General features: G+C 38.5%; 7 protein-coding genes and 1 non-coding gene across 12 annotated transcripts in view; 4 read left to right on the forward strand and 4 right to left on the reverse strand.

The window, feature by feature from the left end:
- Nucleotides 1–242: 242 nt before the first annotated feature.
- On the reverse strand, nucleotides 243–1,222 carry LOC108041656 (uncharacterized protein CG13380). The gene is made up of 3 exons (XM_017119635.2): nucleotides 1,001–1,222; nucleotides 562–947; nucleotides 243–494 (listed from the first exon to the last, which is right to left on the reverse strand). The coding sequence occupies exons 1-3, from the start codon at nucleotides 1,020–1,022 to the stop codon at nucleotides 360–362; spliced, it is 543 nt and encodes a 180-aa protein (XP_016975124.1). The 5' UTR covers nucleotides 1,023–1,222; the 3' UTR covers nucleotides 243–359.
- A 199-nt stretch (nucleotides 1,223–1,421) lies between these two features.
- Nucleotides 1,422–1,920, reverse strand: LOC108041657 (uncharacterized protein CG13380-like). The gene is made up of 2 exons (XM_017119636.2): nucleotides 1,686–1,920; nucleotides 1,422–1,628 (listed from the first exon to the last, which is right to left on the reverse strand). Exons 1-2 carry the CDS (start codon nucleotides 1,848–1,850, stop codon nucleotides 1,545–1,547), a joined length of 249 nt encoding a protein of 82 aa, XP_016975125.1. The 5' UTR covers nucleotides 1,851–1,920; the 3' UTR covers nucleotides 1,422–1,544.
- A 374-nt stretch (nucleotides 1,921–2,294) lies between these two features.
- On the forward strand, nucleotides 2,295–4,551 carry LOC108041655. Of its 2 annotated transcripts, none has more exons than XM_017119633.2 (5): nucleotides 2,295–2,643; nucleotides 2,711–3,194; nucleotides 3,250–3,273; nucleotides 3,335–4,350; nucleotides 4,401–4,551. In XM_017119633.2, exons 2-5 carry the CDS (start codon nucleotides 2,717–2,719, stop codon nucleotides 4,512–4,514), a joined length of 1,632 nt encoding a protein of 543 aa, XP_016975122.2. In that variant the 5' UTR covers nucleotides 2,295–2,643; nucleotides 2,711–2,716; the 3' UTR covers nucleotides 4,515–4,551. The 2 variants fall into 2 exon arrangements, with proteins under 2 accessions (XP_016975122.2, XP_016975123.2); XM_017119634.2 differs by having other exon boundaries at nucleotides 2,296–2,643; nucleotides 3,335–4,345.
- A 337-nt stretch (nucleotides 4,552–4,888) lies between these two features.
- Nucleotides 4,889–4,960, forward strand: Trnap-cgg. The gene has a single exon. It is a non-coding gene; the product is annotated as a tRNA-Pro (tRNA).
- Nucleotides 4,961–5,436: 476 nt separating this feature from the next.
- LOC108041644 (ubiquitin carboxyl-terminal hydrolase nonstop) lies at nucleotides 5,437–9,557 on the reverse strand. The gene is given in 7 exon segments (XM_017119621.2): nucleotides 5,437–5,812; nucleotides 6,053–6,867; nucleotides 7,134–7,244; nucleotides 7,304–7,705; nucleotides 8,650–9,249; nucleotides 9,252–9,266; nucleotides 9,468–9,557. Coding segments are annotated over 7 exon segments (2,076 nt in total). The 3' UTR covers nucleotides 5,437–5,769.
- Nucleotides 9,558–10,054: 497 nt separating this feature from the next.
- LOC108041658 (protein aurora borealis) lies at nucleotides 10,055–12,141 on the forward strand. The gene is made up of 2 exons (XM_017119637.2): nucleotides 10,055–10,442; nucleotides 10,509–12,141. The coding sequence occupies exons 1-2, from the start codon at nucleotides 10,159–10,161 to the stop codon at nucleotides 11,851–11,853; spliced, it is 1,629 nt and encodes a 542-aa protein (XP_016975126.2). The 5' UTR covers nucleotides 10,055–10,158; the 3' UTR covers nucleotides 11,854–12,141.
- Nucleotides 12,142–12,685: 544 nt separating this feature from the next.
- The window catches only part of LOC108046834 (protein phosphatase 1 regulatory subunit 16A), a 50,456-nt gene continuing 43,180 nt past the window's right edge, over nucleotides 12,686–19,961 (forward strand). For 2 of the 4 annotated variants that reach the window (XM_044458026.1, XM_044458030.1), the window contains exon 1: nucleotides 12,696–13,685. The gene's annotated coding sequence lies outside the window, so the exon portion shown is untranslated. Of the gene's footprint in view, nucleotides 13,686–19,961 lie in introns of all 4 variants that reach the window. The other 2 variants (XM_044458029.1, XM_044458027.1) reach the window with 2 other exon arrangements.
- On the reverse strand, nucleotides 13,693–17,083 carry LOC108041649 (the record flags this gene model as incomplete). Its single annotated transcript, XM_017119625.2, has 2 exons — nucleotides 13,693–16,688; nucleotides 16,742–17,083. Coding segments are annotated over 2 exons (507 nt in total), but the record flags the coding sequence as incomplete, so codon positions are not given.

Consider the following 19,961-nt stretch of genomic DNA (forward strand, 5'->3'; position numbering starts at 1 on the left):
AATTAAATTTTAAAAGCACCTATACTTTTGGAACCAACTGTGAGAGCAGGCACTTTTTCATGCGCTTTGCGTCAAGTCACTGCCCCACTGTCAATCTGCAGAGACTTGGCTATAAGGGTTTATGGCGGTCATGTCCGTGCCGCAGTTCCTTTCTGACAGCTTATGTGTGCACTCCATAAATGTGACGCTGAAAAAGAAGCCTGGAATGTGGGTTAAGCGCTAAACCTAAAAAGGCACTTGAGTACTAAATCAACTCCCATAAGGAATTTATAACTGGGAGTATTATATTATATTATATAGTTAGTTTTACATTAAATAATGTAACATGTAACAAGCAATTGAGTCTCAAACTCTAATTTTTAGAGATCCTCATCAAAGGGAAGGTCAGCGTCTTCAATTTTTCGAATATCCTCCCAGCTGATTGGCGCCTTCTTAATCATATCGACCGGGGCTTTACAATAAGGACAGGATCGGAGGTCCATCAGAAAAAATTCCTAATGAGTTCACGAACATAACAATAATTAATAATTTATATTATTAACGAGAGGGCCGGCCACTCACTGCGGGATGTTTCTCGCAAACCTCAGCGATACGACCGTGTATGTACTGATGGCAACGATCGCACTCGTAAGCTGTGTGCGGACGCATGCAGATGCAGAGCCTGCTGCTCTTGTAGCCCTCGGGCAGATCATACTTCAGCTTTGGCTGGCCCTCCGACTGGATCTGAACATTGATCTTCTCATTAAGGTCACGGATGTTGTTCAAATCCTTCTCGAACTCAAGGTACTCCTGTTGCTCGGCCTCCAGATCGGTAAGCGGCAAGGAATGGAATGATTTCGATATCGACTTTCTGATAATGGTTACTTGCTTTACCGATGGAGCCGTGAGATTTCCGTAGCGCTCCCGAAGCCGAGCGGCAATGGAATCCGGATCAGTGCCTTTGTTTACTGCAACAAATACAGCTCAAACGAATCCTACTTCGAAATAAAGCTATAATTACCGAGATTACGGTAAGATGTCATCGTCGTTTTATTTATAATATTGCTTTGTTCTAAATGTAAGAGTCCAATTCTTCAATGTCGGGACAAATATTTATAGGCCAACTTCTTTAGAAAATGAGTGATTGTATTTTAAATTCGAGCATTTTATGTTAACTTGACCGGCAAAAATGTTTAACAAAGCCTACTTTGAGTAACGGCGCTTGGCAGTGTTGTGAAACGTGAGAGGTCTCAAAACAAAGGCAAGTCGATAGGTTTCTTCATATTATAGTGACTACAAGAAACATTGAACTTAATAACAACCAAGGCTAATAATAAATATACTATTAAGCAATTAAAATTAGTTTGCAGTTAATGGTTTTTTAAATTGTCTAAATCAATTAGAATTTGTTATTACATTACACAAATAAAAAAACCCTTCGATCACAATATGTTCATGTTTATTTACTATTGACACATTTACATAATGCTTATGTATTTGTGCACGAAGGGTATACTTTTACAATATTCGTCAACGAATTGTATGTTTTTTTGTAATATCATCTTTTAACGCTTAGTCTCGGAGACTTTTAAGAAATTCGCATGGGCACCGCAGAAAGCGCACTGACGGGCGTCCATTAGAAAAGTTACCTGCGCAACAGATCATAAAATATTATTAACAGTTTTTTTTACTATCTTATAACTTACTTCGGGATGTTTTGGACAGCGTTGCGAAATGCGTCCCACAAACGACTGCTTGCAGCGGCTGCAAACAATCACATTTTCACGCTTACGCTCGCAAATGCAATATTTAACGCAATCAGGTCCCAATTTGTAATTCGTATTATTATTATACAATTTTTGGAATTCCATTATTCATCCGTATGAAACTTGTTCCTTTCTTGTCTGCTATAGTGTTGCAAAGCTACCGATCTACTGACTAATTGAAATCGGCCCATTATAATAGTCAGAGATGGGACATTTTACAGGTTCATTATCGATATGTTTCGATCCGTAGCTTAACTAGGATAAACAAACACCTTGGGCTTCAGATCACTTTTAATTCAACAATTCTCGACAAGCCCATACTTACCTTATACCCCTAAAAATTGTTATCTTTCCCAAGAATAGTATAACGATAGAAACGCTACAATAAGTGTTTCCACGTCCAGAAGCCGCGATAGACGTCCGGTCTCTGAGTGTGGAAGTCGAAGTTTATATTTTTTATGAAATGAACTTTAAAACTTTCAAAGCCGAGATCCGACTTTTGAATCTTGTTTATTCTACAGATCTTTACGCCCATCCGTATGCTAACATTTTGTTTCAATATTGGCAAACTTTATCGAAGACAACAACAAAGAAAAGCTTTTAGTTAAGTGCAAAACAACTGCCTCCGGATCCGAACAGCTGATGATTGCCACACCTAGTTTAGTTTTTATTTTCTGTCCAGCCGTCGTGCATTTCGTTCCCCACGTGTTTCTTGGTTTTCCTTGCTTTCCACTGTTGTATTTGAAAATTGGGTTCAAAAAAGTTGTCCAGAAAACCAAGAAAAATGATTAATTACCGAAATCTTTGATTTGTTTCGATATTTTCTGTTATCGGAGAACTCACCAGCACACTGTACCCCCAGGTGATTCACAAGGTGTTCCAATTCCGCGACAGCTTAGTGAGTGCCCAGCCCTGAATTTTCACTTCGGTAGTTTACTTTAGGAACGATATCATTTCCATTTAAGTTCAAAATGGAAAACCACACTAACATCTTGGATTTGCCGTTGGAAATTCTGGACTTAATTTTGAATGAACTAAGTTTTGAAAATAAGTTAAAACTTGCCCAAGCTGATCAGATTTTGGAAGTGGCATTTGCCTATCACTGCCGCAATAAATATAAAAAAATTTCATCTCGGACTTTTCCACTCGAGAATTGGTCGGACTTCTTGATGGTTTATGGCCGAAACGTTGATGAAATCAATGTTGATGGCTTAAATGTTCAACATTTAAAATTAATTGAGGAACATTGCTGCAACCTAAAGATCGTAAGTGGTTTATATTTAAAAGATCAAAAATGCTCAGCGGCCAGCAGTTTGATCCGCGGATTGAAAAGCCTGACGTCTATGGAAATAACTATAACTAATGATAACACAGCGGAAGTAATTCATGTCCTGCAAGATGTTCCAAATTTAAAAATATTAAATATCTGTTATTTAGGAGAAACTGAAGGTAAGACAAAAATTATATAAACGAATGTTGATTGTTGATTGACGTATTCTTTCAGATGAATCATCTAGCTTTGAGATAGGTAAGTTGCCTTCTATAGACATCTATGCTCTTTTGACTTAATTTATGATCTGCATTTTCAGCACACATACACAAATTAACCAATTTGGAAGAATTGAGCATGGGCTCGACGTTTGCCTCTTGGGCAATTAACATAAAGGATCTTCCATCCCAGTTAAAAATGCTTCATAAATTAAATTTAACTAGTGTAAAAATTGTTTCTACGGCTAAAGATATGGAGTTTGTTTTTCCCGCTTTAGAAGAGCTATTCATTGATAATTCACATATTGATGTTCAGTTTCCATATTGCCCAAAGCTTCGTTCGATGAGACTATTGAATTCAAAATATCCTTCAAGTGATATTCTCGTCAAATGGATGTCGAACCACATTAAAACTTTGGAATCATTTCATTCCGATAGTAAAATATTCAACAAAAATGTTTTGCTTAGTTTGTTTTCATCAAAAACATTCAAAGAATGGGAATTTCCGGAAATAAAAAATCTTGTCATTGAAAATTCCAAGATTTGGTTTCCATTACCATTTTGTCCAAAACTAAAATCATTGGAGCTAACTTCCGCGACCTTTTTCTCCATGAATTTTTTCTTTAAATGGATTTCAAAACACGAAAATACCTTACATAAATTAAAAATAGGCCATAAATTATTTGAACAAAATTGTAGCTTGACTAAACTTTCAAAAATTCAATCTCAAAAATGGATACTACCTGCTTTGAAGGACCTAGAAATTTATTCTCAAACCATCTCTTACGATTTACCATATTGTCCTAACCTTTTAAATTTGGACTTGGAATTTTCTGAATGTCACTCAATGGATTACTTTTACAAGTGGATGGATAAACACTCAGGCAATTTGCAAAGCTTGCAATTAACAGATAAATTATTTGATGAAACTAGAATTCTTAATTTTCTATCAAAATGCAACAAAATAAGCAAATTTAAAATTTCAACATTTTATATAAAAATTTCCTTTGGATTTATGAATTCACTAATTGGCATACTAAAGAAAAATGGGTTCACTTCAAAAAATCCATTTGAAATTACATTTTCGTCAAATGAATATCTGGATATACAACGTATGGTAAGTGTCCTGTGAATAATTTCCTTCTTTAATAATTAAATGTTTTTCAGCTGACTAAAATACCAAATTCCGAATTATGTAAATGCGTTGGAGGGAAAAACGTATTAGATGATCTTGATATGGATATGGATGAGAGTTTCAGCGACATGATAAAACTTTTTTAAAAACTTTGTAAAAAATAATAATAAAATTAATTTTGTATTTGGATGGGTTATTATTTTACAACTTTTGATGGGTTCGTATATGACTTAAAACCTTGTCAGACAGTTTTCAAATTTGGTTCTAAATTTATAGCACACATAAGGTATTTTTCAAACGTGAATTTTTTAATTATTTTTATAAATAAAATGTTTTGTTTTACAATTTCAGATTTGCATTCAATATTTTTAAATAACAAAATTCTGTTCTTGGTTTGAGCGTCGGCTAAAGTAGCACATTTCCCAACCCCTGAGCACACTACAGTTGTCTCTTTCTCGCAGACAAGAGTTAGAGGCGCCGCAACTTGAAAACCGACATTCTGAACGCTCAGCGTACCGACGGCTCGTTGGTCTAGAGGTATGATTCTCGCTTCGGGTGCGAGAGGTCCCGGGTTCAATTCCCGGACGAGCCCAAGTGAGGTCGAAGTAATTTTTTTTTCACGATACAAAAAACATAATTTTTTCCGTGTCTTCTATAAATTGGTCATGGTCATTTCTATCCCCATTCCTATCATTAAATTAAAATAATTGTGGTTACCCGCACGAGTAAATATTATTCTTCCATAATACTTTTCCCTCCTAAATCACAGTCTCAAACAAAATATATATTTATATAAACAGCCAGATTTTTAAAAGACTCTGATTTAGTAGAGATTAAATATTATAATTTAAATAAGTATAATTAATGTTGGAGACCAACAAATGTTTGTTTTTGTTCATCAGTGTAATCGAATGTGTCATAAGCTTAAAAAATATTTCATAGCATGCCCAACTGATAATATAAAATGAACAGTGGAACAGCACTGTTCTCGTCGCGATATTTAGTTAATTGTGTGTTTTTTTTATATCCCTGGTTTAATATTTATGTATAAATGTATAAGCCAACTGATTATTTTATATCATTTCTTTAGTTTTTAGTATTATGGATTTGAAATACTTAGAACAAAACGGGTATCCCCACATATCTATTGTTTAGATTACAATTTTCAATAATTTCTTTTTCGTTCTCTATTGTTCCAATGTTTTGAGTATGTGAGCTTAATTAAACCCAATCGAGGGAACACCCAGTATAGGATTTGTTGCTTTTTGCGTTAAGATTACTTAATTCGTAAGCGCTGCCGCGGCCTTGTCTGTTGTTTGTGTGTTTATTCGTAATGCATGGGTTTCGGTTTTTGTGTTTTTGAGAGGTCCAGTCGCTTTAATCGATCCCAGCGGATATCCTCTATTCGTATTCCAGCACGTTTTTATGGTAGAACAATAAATAACTGAAATGAAAAAGAAAAACCAAATGCATAAATACTTATTGGCAAATCTTGATATCGTTTTCAATCTATTTTTTCAGAAATAAATAAAAAATAGAAGTATATAAAAAATTTTAAAGATGTAACAGGCTTTTAGTTACTGCTAAAATATATATTTTCTAGGCGTTTATATACTCTAAACAATGTTTTTCAAATTATAGACAAAAACAAATAGAGAAAACTGTCAGTATAGATAATCCTTACCCCTCGCTGTCCAGCACCTGTTTGAGCGATGCCATTGTTATCACATGATCATCGCACTTGACCCACGTATCCTTCTGATGCCGCACATACGCCGTGTAATGTCCAGTGTCGATTGTGCCCACATGATTGACCACGGCATACAAAGAGAACCGGAAATCCCCATAGGCGTTCTTTTTCTCCGACATAAAGGGCGTCATATCGAACTCCACTGGGAATTGGATGAACGAGGAGATCTTGCGATCGATTAAAGCCGAGTGCTCGAAGCGTTTCAGGTGGAAGGACACCACGCTGGGCAGAGTGCGCAGACTGAACTGTTTGGTCGACTCCTGGTAGGATTTGCAGGTGGAGCACTTGATTTTGGCCGCCGATCCGAGGTGCTCGGCGCGAGTATACCGCTCCAGACAGTCGATTAGGGTCTTGGGGGTCACTCCACCATGAGTTGTCGTTTCCCCCAGATCCAGCGAAATGTCCCAGAAGGGATCATAGGTGGTGGACACTCCGTTGCATGCCTGGCACACCACGTCGCTCTGCAGCATGCCCGTGAAGATCTGATCGATGATGCAATTACACTGGCCGTAGCAATGCGAGCTGCTCGAGCTGCTGGAATTCGTTCCACTTCCCGATCCAGAACTGTTGCTCTTGCTCTCGTGCTCCGACTTGGCCTTCACACAGTGCCGATGCAGCACATCCAGAGTGGCGATGAAGAACTCGTGCGCATCCTGCTGCTCGTAGCCGGCCAAGTGTTTCGCATGGTTCCAAATTAAATGCAGAAGCCGGTGCAACGACAGCGGCGAACGGGAGCCAGAATAGAACTCCTAAAAATAACAAAAATACAATAGTAAGTATGAATTTTTAATCTGACTTGTTGTTCTTAAAAACTTGAATTAAAATATATGGTTATATAGTGTATCCTCTTTAAAAAAGGTATTAATAAATATTAACTCTAGTCAATCTCTAGTTTTCTTCTATTTCAGAATGAATTAAATTTTTTGAAAGAGTTAGTTTTCCTCAGTATAAATACATAAAATAATTATATTCCTATTATAGGCGTAGATAAAGGTATCAAGTATGTATGCCTCACCTGGAAGAGACGCGAAACTTCGCAGACGAGACATTTGTGCGAGGACTTGCTGCCGCAGTCGTGGCGATCTGACATGAAGTAGTCACTCAGCAGGGGAGTGTGAACCAGAGCCTGGAGGGTAATAGACTGAATTATTTCGGGAAATTCGTAGATTCGTGATAGAAACCCACCTGAACAATGCAGTTCATAAAGCAGGTGGCCCCCAGATTGAGCAGTCCTCTCAGTCCGATGGTTTGATTGGGCCTCACCATCCGGCGCCTTGCATTGGCCAGCAGAAGATTCGTCTCCTTGGCCGTCGGAATCCATGGCTGCCAGCCGATGCTCTTCTGGAGATCCTTGGCCTCCAACTTGCGGTTGATCAGCGCATATTCCCTGCTCCTCGCATCGTAAATAAAATCTCTGCAGGCGTAGCAATAGAGCGTTCCGTGGGACAGCTCCAGGGCCACATTGTGCTTCTTGGATCGCAGGTGACTCGTGATGTGGGCCCCTCGACATCCAAAGTAGATGCAGTGCAGGCACGCGTACAACTGGATGCCGTAGCTGCCACACTCAAAGCAGTTGCAGTGGATCGCCTGAGAGTTAGAATGGGCTATTATGGGTACTACGGGGGAACGTAATTTTTACTCCTAAAAATTATAATATAACCACAAGGGAGGTGTTGTTCTGAGACCGACAATATCACTTTTTCTTCTAAAGATTAATTTGTATGTACATACTTGGACAACAATAGTAAGAATATTTTTATATATTCCGTTAATTTACATTTTTTAAAAAATTTGTTTCGCATTAGTAAATGAAAAATTTAGAACACCTTCTGCAGAACCAAAAAAAAAAACTTGATCTAGGAGGGTTAGTTCAGTCAGAAATTATCAACCCCCTGACGGTGCGTAAAATATCAGCTGCCTGGAAATTAAAACATGTTCCATTAATCAAAATCTGCTGTGAAATCAATTAAGTGTCAACACTTATAGTCAGCTACTCTATTTTTTTATCTTTATATCTTTCGACTGTGTCAGAGACCTAATTTTTTTTACTAGGTAGCTCTTTTTGTCTCTTTCCCACCCACTTAAGGCATTTCACCGGGTTCACTTACGGGTATATTAGGAAAAAAAAAGTAAAAGAGTACGCTAATGTATAAATAAAGCTAATAAAACATTTAATATAATGTTGTACCTTATTTATTTTAATAAACTGGCAGAAATATTAATATATTTGCGTCCAATATACATACAAACATACGTAAGTTTGCTTTGAATATTTTAGCAATAAATATTGGAACCTAGATGGAATAGCTGTCATACCTGTTGTTTGTTTCACATCCTCTAAATATTCCAACATTTTCCCAGTGGGATTTACTCTGTGGGAACAGTGGGGTTATCTACTGTCAGTGACCTTTGCCGTGACTAATTCACAGTTATGCAAATAATGACGCATCTCTAATTGCGTTCTCCCTTTCGCACTTTCTCACCTCTGCATAACCTCTCGCATCTTCTCGTCCTTTCCCACTCCCACTCACCTTCTTCTCGCGCGCATCTCTGTTGACGCAGGCAGCGAAGTAGGCGTCGATGACCCGGAATGTATCGTAGCTGTGCTCCTTCACGTAGCTCTGATAATGCCGACAGCCCGTCTCTGACATGACAGCGCTGCTGGCGTCGGCGTCGCTGTTGACGTTGGCGTCGCTGCCGTCTTTGGCGTCGGAGCTCTCAAGTTCAATAGCAAGTTTTTGCACGGTACGCAAACAGTCGGATAATTGTAAATTAGTTGTGGCATCTAGGGGGCTTTGGCCCTTTTTTTGCTTGCTGTTAACAGTTTTGATTAGATCGGAAGTGATAAACCGACCGGCATTTGTTGTTGCTGTCGCTGTTTCGTTCTCGGCCGTTCCCCGGCCCGTTTCCGCACCCACCACCCCCCGCCGTTGCTTTTCGCTGCCCCTGCCGTTGCCCGCGTCGCTGCCTGCGCTGACGCCGCTGCTCTGGCTGCTGCTGCTAAATACGCTCGTATTACTATCAACACTATTCTCTTTTGTTTTCGCCCGTTTCGCCGTCGGCTGCACTGGCACGAATGCTTTGTCACACTTGCGCTGTTTTCGCCGAATTTTGGCCACTTTAGCGGTTCGCCCGGCCGTTTAGAGTTCTGCAGTTAATTCTGCAGCAAATTTGTTAGATTTTTGTGTGATTTTTCGACTGCTTTTCTTGTTTCGGTTTCAGTTCTGTTTCGCACTGCACACACACACACGCAACACGCATCTAGCCGACGTGTATGTGTTTGTGAAGAACGGCGAAGACAGCTGGCAGTGTGACCAGTTGCAGGTGCGCAGTAAAATAATGTGTTTACCGCGCGGTTGGTATTTAATTGGAAGTTTTCCAAGACGTACTCCACAGGTAGCTGAGACACGCTCCGCAGTTGGGGACACGAACCATGCATTTTTTCCCCATCTTAATTATTGTTCATTCTCTATTGATGGGTTATGTAGCGCCGACAAACAACCCTTCTGCAGCAGTCTTTATTTAAGTGGTATCCCTAGCTTAAAACTATCTTAAAACTGACTTAATATATATAGACCAGTCAAACGATTTTCGTACTTGTACTCAAAAAATAGTTACGAAAATGATTTAAAATTTGATTTTGATTTTCAGTATTTTGAACTTTTAAATTTATCTGGTCTCACTAAAAAACCAAACGGTAAAATTGGGCCAGCTGATGTGTTATCGAAAGCAACCAGCGTGTGGCGCGCAATCAAAAAATACCAAAATTGTTATGATCGTCAATGGGGCTTTGTCAACATTACAAATGAATAAATTATTGAATATTAAACAATAATTCAAGCGAAAACCAAAGTTTCTCCATTAAAACACTTGCATTTGGCATCCTCATTTTCGAATCGCCAACGATTCGATAACTCCGCTGCGACGCTTACCAACACTGCAGCATTTGAAAATACTGACATCTTCCTGCGAATCGCGGCAGGCGCCCTTGTGCCGCATTTAATTTTAGTAGAAATTAGGCGAATTTGTGTTTGGAAAAGATGTACAACGACGAGGTGCGAACGCCGCAAGCCCTCAAGAATCGATATTTCACGAATCTCAGTGGACTCAAGTGCCGGGCGCGCAGAAATAGCCACACAAACAGCAACAACTCGACGGCGTCGGCGGCAACGCCAACGAATGGCGGCAAGGAAAATCGAAAATGCAGCCCCCAAATGTCGGGAAATGGAAATGTGTGCACCCCGCCCCCAAAAAGGCTGCACAAGGTGCGCAATCCTTTTGAAGGCGCGATGGCGGATCGTTTGCACCTGCCGCTGATTGCCAGGTGAGTTTTCCTTCTGCCTCCGGAATAATTACTCTCTCACTCTTCCACTCTGATTTTCCCTTGCAGTCCGTCGCTTTTCCGATCAAGGACCCCCCAACTTTCGTCCACTCAGTTCGAGTGGAATATAGACGAAGTCTCCCAGCTGAAACCAGCCGATGTGGAGCCCCACGAAACACAGTTCCACGATTCCCCCGATCCCGAGCAGGAATCAAAGGCCCAGCTGGCCATCAGTGCCTTTTTCAAGGAGTCGCACATTGTGCCCAGTCCCGTCGATTGTCCGCTGAGGAAACAGCGCATTATACTCAACCACAACGAGGATAACACCCCCATATCCAACAAGTCCCGGAGGAAGAGGGACTGCGAGGTCCAAACGGAACTCACTCTGCCTCCGATACTGCCAAAGGCCCTGGAAGATGCACTGCGTCCCTATTTCCAGCCTCACTTGGCCGGCCGCCTGTCGGGCAGGAGTAAGTCGAGTGGCGGCCACGACATATTCAACAGTTCCATGCGCAGGAAACTCTTTGATCTGCACAATGTCATTGTCTTGGGCGAGCAAGATCCCGGCGAGCAGTCATCACCCATGGTGGGCTCCAGTCCACAGGGCAAGCAGACTATGTTTGCGGGCAGGCTATCGGACTCCGCCTCCGGAGAAGGAAGTTTCGGCTGCCTTTCGCCGATCAGAAACCTCTGCGGTCTGCCGCCAGGAACGCCGGATGATGGCAATTGCTCCGGGAAGAGGAAACTACTCATGCAGGAGCTGGGGCTGCCATCGCCCATTGCTCCGTCCGAGCATCTCAGCCGGAGATTGGTGTACTCCAAGGTGGAGGTCAGCGTCACAGAGCAGCAGGATACGTTGTCGGAGCGCACGGCCTTGAAATTCACGCCAGACAGGAGTTCCTCGCCGATGGGCGCCTTGGAGCACTCGGATTGCAGCATAAATCAGAGGGTTCGTCGACTGCGGGTGAATAGCACACGACAGGTGGTGATTGAGGCGGGGGATCAGCCGCTGTTCGAGGAGACCGAAGAGGAGGAGGAGGAGGAGGCTGAATCGGGGGAGGACGAGGAAGGAGAGGCCGAGGCCATGCAATTGTCGACCCTGAGTTTCAATTGCAGCTCATCCAATTCGGATACTCCGCGAGGACATAAAAGACATCGTTCCGCACAGCGCAAGAATCTATCGCAGTCATTCAGTGCCAATTTGGAGGACCAGGAGCAGGATCAGGATCCGGAAGCGATCCTGCAAGCGGAGTTACCCTTGATCGTGGTGCCACAGCAAGGACCCAGGATTCCGCTTTATCGCACCGACAGTGGCTTCAACGAGACCTCGAGTACCTCGACCTTTGCCTGCTCCCAGGACTTACCATTGGACGTGTCCATGGCCTGCTGCTCCACTCCCTCCACCCGCTCTTGACCTCTGCAATCCGCTCTTCTAGTTCGTAGGCTATTTAATGCAATAACTCCTTTTCCCAGGCTAAAGAGAGGAAGACTCGTGTTTTAACTGCAATGTAAACCCACCGTTTATATATTTTTTATTAATAATTTTTGTGTTCTTAGTGAAAATTGCCAAATAGTCAAGTAAGCTGCCCGTTTCTGTCATTCATTAACCTTATTCATTGTCATTGTGTTGTTTAGGGAATTCAATAAAGAAATCTTTTGATGCCATATTATGTTTAATAAACGGAGATAAATTTTTATTACATTGATAACATCCAGTTAAGGTCAAGGCTCTACCTAAGGATAACATTTACTTGATGTTTTAAGAAGTTTACAAAGATTTTTGGGTTTTCAAAATTAAACAAGCTAAAGGATCTACTTAAATGTTATGGAAAAAATAATATTTTATTTAAATTAGTTGGGTATCAAAAGGATCCTGTCAAGTTATCCATGAGCAGGATTTCATATTGTTTTAATAAAATGTTATTTTAAATACTAAACATTTTAGAAAACTTTATTTAGTTATTAAATGTTTTGGTCTAAGTTAATAAAAATAGATCCAACAGTGAGTTTTTTTTTATAAAATTTAAGGATTCAAAGATGACAGATAATTTTTTGTAATTTTTTTATATTTAATTTTAAGTTGTAGTTTGGACTCGAACCATTTCATCGAGTTTTTAGCGTTGACTCAAACCGATCTTGCCAATAACATTGGGGCAAAATGTAACAGTGGAATTTGAAAAACCCAAAGAGAGCGTTATTTTTCCTGTTTTTCGGTATATAAACGGCGCTCTCCTCTCATTTTTGAGTTTGCACGCGAGAAGAACGGTCGGCTTTTGTAAAAAATATCAACAAAAAAGTAATTGTTTGTTTTGGGAAAAATTCGAGTTCTTGATATTTGAATATATTTTATTATATTTAAATTCCGGTACGAATTTGCGGTTCTGTTCACGTGTTTTTCGAATTGAGTGAGTTGCAAAAGAGGTGCATACCGGGTTAAATGAAAACTGTTAAAACAAAGAATTTAATTTAACCGAAATTTTTCATACAATCTTCGCTGAGATTTCTGCACTAATTTTCACCTGGTTGTGCGGGAGTGTGTGTGTGCGTGAGTTCTTTATAAATAGCAAAAGAGAAGAGGAAAAAAGCCGATCGCTTTTTGGGCCATAAAAATGCCGAAAGAAAGTGCGGAGCGAGATAAATAAAAAAAAATATATTTGTTTGTGGGCCAACAAGATAAATTAGAACAAATCGTAAATAAGTCGGGCGCCAGAAGGCCAATAGGAAAAGAAATCTATATAAATCGCAAACACAACCGAGCGGAAATGTGCAAATTGATGGAAAATTAAAAAAGTAAAAAAGTAGCAAAACAAAAAAAAAAGAAAAAAGAATTCCTGTTACAAGAAACCAGTTCCTAACTCCCCACCTACTTCTTTCTGGCTGCATCCGTTTTGAGCGAAAGTTTTTTTTGCGCCCGCCCGTCGTCCACTGTGCGAAATGTGTGCAAACAAGTTGGCCAGCTGTTTGCCCAGAAGAGGAAGATAAAGTGGCGGCAGGGGAGTGGGGTGGCCAAGATGGGGAAAAATCTAGCCAATTAATTGTGCCGTGAAAGTGTGCGCCAAGTCAATGTCTATAATAAACACAATTTTTTACAATTTGCAGTCGTGCTTTTTGCGCGTTTCGATTCAATTTGATTGAAAGCAACTTTGCGAAAAGAAAAAAATTTATATAAACTAACAAAAACGGAAAGTCTCGCCTTGCAATTGGACTTGAATGGTTAACGGCCTTTTTTTTGCGCCCGGATTCGAGGTAAGCCTGTTTAACGAGGGACACTTTTTAATTTTCACGCGGATTTCGCGTTTAAGGCAGGCGACAAATTATTTCGGAGTTGTATGCAAAAACACGTTTTTCACTTAATGGATGTCGTGTATTTAAGGTGTTCATTAAAACTATTTTTACAACTTAGGATATTTCAGATAATGCTACTTACTACTAATGTGGCTATTTATTACCAATAATATATTTGGAGTCTTAAAAATTTCCCAAAAACAAATTAATTTGAATATTTTTACCAAGAAAAGGTTTAGAATTTTTCTTTAATCATTTTAATTATCATTTATGTACACAATCAAAGCTGATATTTATTTTTATCTTACAAATTTTAGCTTGTTTTTTTTCTAATTTTTACATTTTATATTTATAATCATTGAATAACAAACATTTTTGAGAACCGGAACTGTATTGTTAATTTATGTTCGAGCCCGGTTTTATACTTACAAAAAACGAACATTGCTAAGAGATTTTATTGATGTATCTCTTATAGCCTAGATCTTTAATGAACTAATTTCCCAAAGATTTCTAATTTCAAACGACTGCAGTAGCTTTTGGATAGATTGCCTGGGTAAATTTTAAATACTTTAATATTGCAGAATACGGGAAAGAAGTGTGTGTGAGCTTTTTCTGCACTAGTTAGAACGGAATAGGGCAATCAAGAGTGTAAACAACAGTTAAATGTTGTTAAACTCGAATCCAGCCGACTGCTTTCGTCACATGTTATACGCTCGTAGTCGCCGTAACCCCACACTTTTTCGCCCTTCTGCCGACGAGTTCTTTGCCTTATCTCTCAACCCTTGTTATTTTGTTGTTCCTACTCTTTTTTCTTTTTTTCTTTTTTTGTTATGCGGCCGGTTCTGCGGCTTTTGTATAACTTCCGCTATTGTTATTATTTTTTTAGTTGTTCGTAGGAAGAAGTGTAATTAAACAGAGGCGGCGAGTGGTGGGGAGGGGCCCTGCAGCAACTGCAACAGCAGCAGCCGTCTCACGGGAGTTGCCACCTCGAAAACCGGTTACAAATCATTAAACTAAAATTCTAAAGTATATTGTCTGTGTGCCCCGGCATCTGTGTCGCCGTCCCTGTCGCACCTCGCCCCGTCTCGCTTCCACCTGCACGCCTCAGTGCACTGCCGCGCATGCAAGTGCAACTTGTTGCAGCAACTGTTGCTGCTGCTGCTGCTGCTGCCGTGTGTTGCATGTTGCTGCCAACATGCGCTGCCGGTGCACTTTCATTAAACGGACGGAATAGGCCATCGGCAAATGTTTGATTTGAAGGAAAGTGTGTGGAACAGGTCTGTCAAAAGTACAAGAGTTTGATTAATAAACCATTAGTTTTGTGGCGCATAGAAACTCCACTTTTTGAAGATTTTATTTAGAACAGGTCTCTCAAAAATTGATACTTGCAAAACAGATAATTTATTAAAGACATGTATTGGTTCAAGATTCAAGATCAAGATAATGTTTTATTTTTTGTTTAGCTCCAATATGCAACAGAAACTACATAATTGTTCAAAAATTGCAGTGTTAAATAGTGTGGAAACTATAAAAAATGTATATTATCTTTAAACAAAGTGAATATTAATGTAAATATATGTATCATAAAAGGTCTCATTCACAACAAATCATTTTGTATAAAGGAAAATAATGTAATTAAATTACAAAATAATGTTATATATTAAAATGCTTTTCACTTATGTTTTACTATTTATTTAAAATAAGTACCTCATAATTTATTTTGATGCCCAATTAAGCAACCATGAATCAGAATAATAAAAGCCCATTTGGTTTTTTTTTAATGAATCACTACCTTTTTATTTCGACAGCATAACTTTAAGTAAAGTTTACTAATTTCAGAGCATCTCGACTTCTGTATCAGCATTTGGCTAAACTTTCCCGTTTTTCCTGTTTCGGTTGCAAAAAAAAACTAATTCGATTTGTCTAATATTCAAAATCGAAAGAGGGAAAAACTCGTTTATCGGCATCCTTGTGACACACTGACATCTTTTGCTAATCTGGGGACAGCCCCCTTTCTCCTCCCCCTCGCACTTTGCTTAATTAATTCTGCTTTTGGTTTTGTGTGCGGCCACCTATCAAAGTCCCCCGATTCCCAACTCCCCTTCGCCCTTCATTGTTTGCCCCGTCATTTGCATTGATTTGCAAATTTTTTTATTGGCCGTTTCGATTCGAGCCTGACGTAATTTGTTAAACTTTGTTATTTACCTCGCTGACATCGATAGCTAACTAATCAGCGCTAGCTTTTGTTGACTTTAATTTATTACTGAGGGGTATTCGAGCTTATTTAATCGCCAAGGACTCTGTCTCACACTCCCATTCTCAGTCTTTTATCGGCTATTCCTTAATTGTTTATAATACTTTTATTCAGAAAAATACATAAATTAATTAACAACATAAGTTTGCTTCAATTAGCGTTGTGTTCCTAGAATTTTAAAATACGATCCAGGTAGATCCAACTATCACAACACAATTATATAATCTACTTCTTGTGTGTATTTATTCCATATTATTTAACTGATATGCATTAAGAATATGAGGTAGGTTTATTAACCCCCACTTTACTATTGATTAATCCACATACTATTTGCTATAAATTTCATTTATTTTTAACTGTGTATGTGTAAATAAAGGACTTTTATCAGAATCGTTTTCCCATATATTTGATCATTAAAAAGCAATAATAAGTTCCATTTATTCGATTCCATTTTGCTCTTGCAAAAGCCTTTATAATAGAGGTCTTATTGTACAAAACAGAAGTGCATTTTACTTGCAATTCAATACAGTCATTTTCTGTTCCTGCTAATTTCTATTTAGAAGATCCTCTACATAAATAAAACTGACATTTGTTTCGAATTGTCTTTTCCTGTTGAAGTACCATTTCATCGTTAGTAAATATTCTCCAGATGGAAAGGGCAGGTGTAAAAGTTCCGGTTTCAGATAAAAATCTTTGACAACTTGTAGACCCTGTAAAGGAATTATTATGACCAAATATATGTAATAGACTCTGAATAACTTACCACATATGGACAGGTGTGATTAATGTTGGTAAATTCTTTGAAAATATTGTAGACGATACTAATGAATGGATCGTAAGGTTTCCGCATATACCTGCAGGCATCTATATTGGACTCAAGTACCCAAGGCTTAAAACCACTGGCCCTTTTAAAGATCTTGGCATGAAGATGGATGTTATTGACCGGGTGGAGAACAGTTCCATTCATATTGAGCAGAACCCTATCGCGACTGACGGCCTTCAGACGGTAGTTGTGGAATACGAACCACGACAGGTTGTAACTTTTGCATTCAAAATTCGTAAACTTGAAAACAACTGCGTCCTGTAAAAATGAATTAGTTTTTAATCACATATAAAACTTTTTCATTTCACTTTTCCCACATTTAGTACAACATTTAAAAATAAAACTGCCACAATAATAGGAATTAAGTTGGTCCACATTGTTCTGCTGTAAAACTATAATAATGGATTGTATAAAATGTTACTTACTGGCTTTGGCTGGGCATTAGATTTATTTCCGCTCGAATGAAGCAATAATTTGCAGTGTAATTATGATTTTGTCATAAATATGTAATTATTTTAAAATTATATTCCCACATTTAGAAATTGGTATAATTTTATAACACCTTAAAATAGTTGTTAGATAAACAAATGATGAGTTACAATACCAAAAAAAATCCCCTTTCAATACTGGCTAATCCGAATGGATATGTACTATTCAGAGTCTCCTGTGTGTATTCCAAATTTGGTTTGAAATTTGATGCCTTAAATTGAAATTTGACATTGAGGAAGTCCCGACCTCCCCACTTTTCCCTTCTTGTTTGCTCACATCTGTTTAATTAGTGTACAAGGCAGCAGCTGTTGAGTTCAGACGGAAATCCAAAATCCCCGAAACCAAAAACACACCAGACTTTTCAACAGGCCCTTGAGTTTGTCTGCGTTTACTTATTAAACTGATATATTTTACTTTTTTCCCTAAGAGGTTCTGTATATAAGTAAGCATATGCGAGCGACTTGTTAATTGCGCACTTTGCATTCTATTGCAAGTTCATCATGTTTAACGGTATCGTTTCCAACTGCAGGGATAAAGACGAACCTGACTCAAAAGACAGTTAACTAATTCAATTAGTGCCACGTGAATTACCCGTCCGAAAAGTCAGGGCAAATGGGCCAACCGAAGTGAGAGGTAGGAAAGAAAGGAGGGAATAAACTGGACAGAGACGAGTCAAAACTTTTGTTATCCCATTGTGTCTGCTGTCGAGATGATTACTTGAGGGACACAGAGGGAACCTAAGTAGACCCGGGGCGAAAAGGGAACTCAGAGGTGGAATATTCTCGGAACCCTCCACCACCGAACCATTTGATTAGATAAGGTTCTGAGTATAGCCTTTTGTTGAGAACGACATGAGTACCTCCATTTCTATTGCAAAGAAAACGAGTGTAGAAAGAAGTAACCAAACAAAAATAAATAGAAATTAAAAACGTAATACATAATTAGACTAGATCTGGTAATTTAATGATGATAATAGACAGTTAAGTATAGAACATCATATTTTTCTTGGATTTTTAATATAAGAACAACGATAGAATATATACATATAAATACTATATGTTATTTACATTTATCTTGGATTTTGAATAGTTAATAAATACGATTGGACGAAGAATAAAATCATTATATTTACTAAATTACAAATTCAAACTTATAAGAACTTAAGAACAGTAGTAAACTTCAGCTGAAATGTATAAAGTAAATAAAAAATACTTGGGCTCACAGTTCCATGGAAAGTTTATGTTTAAGTTTCACTTGCCAAACTTTGTATAAGTTTGGCTTAAATTTGAGTCCAAGCGTATCTGGGCCCTCAAATTATCGTTATCGAATTCGAGAATCTCCGTTGACCTTGTTTCCACTTGCTGCCCCATCTGTGGCCCTTAATTTGACCATCTAGAATTTCGATGTGAATTAGCCAAATAGACTTGTTTTGGCCCGGTTTCTCCACCCTGTCCGGCCTATTATTGTTGTAGAAGAGACGCCGGGCTTCCAGTAGAAAACAAAACTTTTGTTCCAGTTTCATTTGGCATTGTTTGCCGGCTTCTTCTTCTGCTGTCTTTTATTATCCCAGAGTTTTGGATAATATTGCACAACAAGTACAACATTGACACAACTTTTCTAGTGGGTGTCAACGTTGTTTTGGTTTTGTTAGTGCAAAAGTCCCACGCCCACGGCCACGACCACGCCCACATCGCCGCACCGCAATCCCCGCCCTTAAACATAGCAAACAATTGTGCTTTTGTTTACTAATTTGCGGCTGTCTCTGTTTTTGTTGCCAGTACCAGAAGTTTTTTGCCTTTGACTTTATCGCCTGTTTTGTTTGCTTTCTTTGGCTTGGTTTAGTTTTTGGCTATTTGCTTTTTGTCTGCCGAGTTGAAAGTTCATTTGCCGTTTTAATTGCCAGCTAATAGCTCGAAAGTTACTCGTATTTTCATTTTATTACCCTTTTTGTTTTGCTTAGGGTTTTTTCGCCTTTTATTTTGTTTATTTCTGTGGGTGAATGCCAAAAGTTATGCGGGCAAGCCTAGGGATATTAAAATACGGAAAGAGAGAGTGAGATCAAAGTGAAGTTTCTGACATTTGGTGCTGGCAAAACTGGAATTATTTTGACATTTGTTGGCCTTCTGGCAATTTGATAGTTTTTCTGACAGTTCTTTATTTCTTTATGTTTATTTTTTTCTAGCAGTGCTACAAAAGTGTTATTTTAAAATGGAAGTTAGTTTGTCAAAGGAGATAAACAAAAACAAATTTAACGCAGAATTGAAAGTATATAATTGTTGAGAATTCAACGAAGATCCATTTGATCAAATAATTTTATACTGAAATGATTTAAACTGAAATTGGAAATTCAACGCTTAAATAACCAATGAGTATATCGATTTTGAAGATACTAGAAGATTGAAAGGGTACAAAATATTTCAGGAACTATAAAAGCCATTTCTTTGAAGAAGAAGTATAAATACAATTTTAAGCTATCAATTACAATGATTAATTTTACAGATTAATTTAAAATTTTTATGGAATTTCGTAATTTAATACTGAAAGTATAAATCAACTGAAGAATCCGACATCTGACCTTTACCTGTTGCTTTTAGCCCCCTGGGGATGTAATTTCACCTTTCATCTGCCTGAACTCTCTCCTCGTTGGCCATTTTATCAGTCAAGTCCGGCA

This window comes from Drosophila rhopaloa, unplaced genomic scaffold (genome assembly GCF_018152115.1).
Source record: "Drosophila rhopaloa isolate 14029-0021.01 unplaced genomic scaffold, ASM1815211v1 contig_163, whole genome shotgun sequence".
In the NCBI taxonomy this organism is placed as follows: domain Eukaryota; kingdom Metazoa; phylum Arthropoda; class Insecta; order Diptera; family Drosophilidae; genus Drosophila; species Drosophila rhopaloa.

Bases quoted from the DNA above. Each gene is read 5' to 3' on its own strand.
- LOC108041656 (XM_017119635.2), bottom strand. From the start codon at position 1,022: ATGACATCTTACCGTAATCTCG. The intron at 948-1,000 runs GTAATTATAGCT...TATTTGTTGCAG, and splicing joins GACATCTTACCGTAATCTCG to TAAACAAAGGCACTGATCCG. The intron at 495-561 runs GTGAGTGGCCGG...TGAACTCATTAG, and splicing joins TTTGCGAGAAACATCCCGCA to GAATTTTTTCTGATGGACCT.
- LOC108041657 (XM_017119636.2), bottom strand. From the start codon at position 1,850: ATGGAATTCCAAAAATTGTATAATAATAATACGAATTACAAATTGGGA. The intron at 1,629-1,685 runs GTAAGTTATAAG...TCTGTTGCGCAG, and splicing joins GCTGTCCAAAACATCCCGAA to GTAACTTTTCTAATGGACGC.
- LOC108041655 (XM_017119633.2), top strand. From the start codon at position 2,717: ATGGAAAACCACACTAACATCTTGGATTTGCCGTTGGAAATTCTGGAC. The intron at 3,195-3,249 runs GTAAGACAAAAA...GTATTCTTTCAG, and splicing joins TTATTTAGGAGAAACTGAAG to ATGAATCATCTAGCTTTGAG. The intron at 4,351-4,400 runs GTAAGTGTCCTG...AATGTTTTTCAG, and splicing joins ATCTGGATATACAACGTATG to CTGACTAAAATACCAAATTC.
- LOC108041658 (XM_017119637.2), top strand. From the start codon at position 10,159: ATGTACAACGACGAGGTGCGAACGCCGCAAGCCCTCAAGAATCGATAT. The intron at 10,443-10,508 runs GTGAGTTTTCCT...TTTCCCTTGCAG, and splicing joins CACCTGCCGCTGATTGCCAG to TCCGTCGCTTTTCCGATCAA.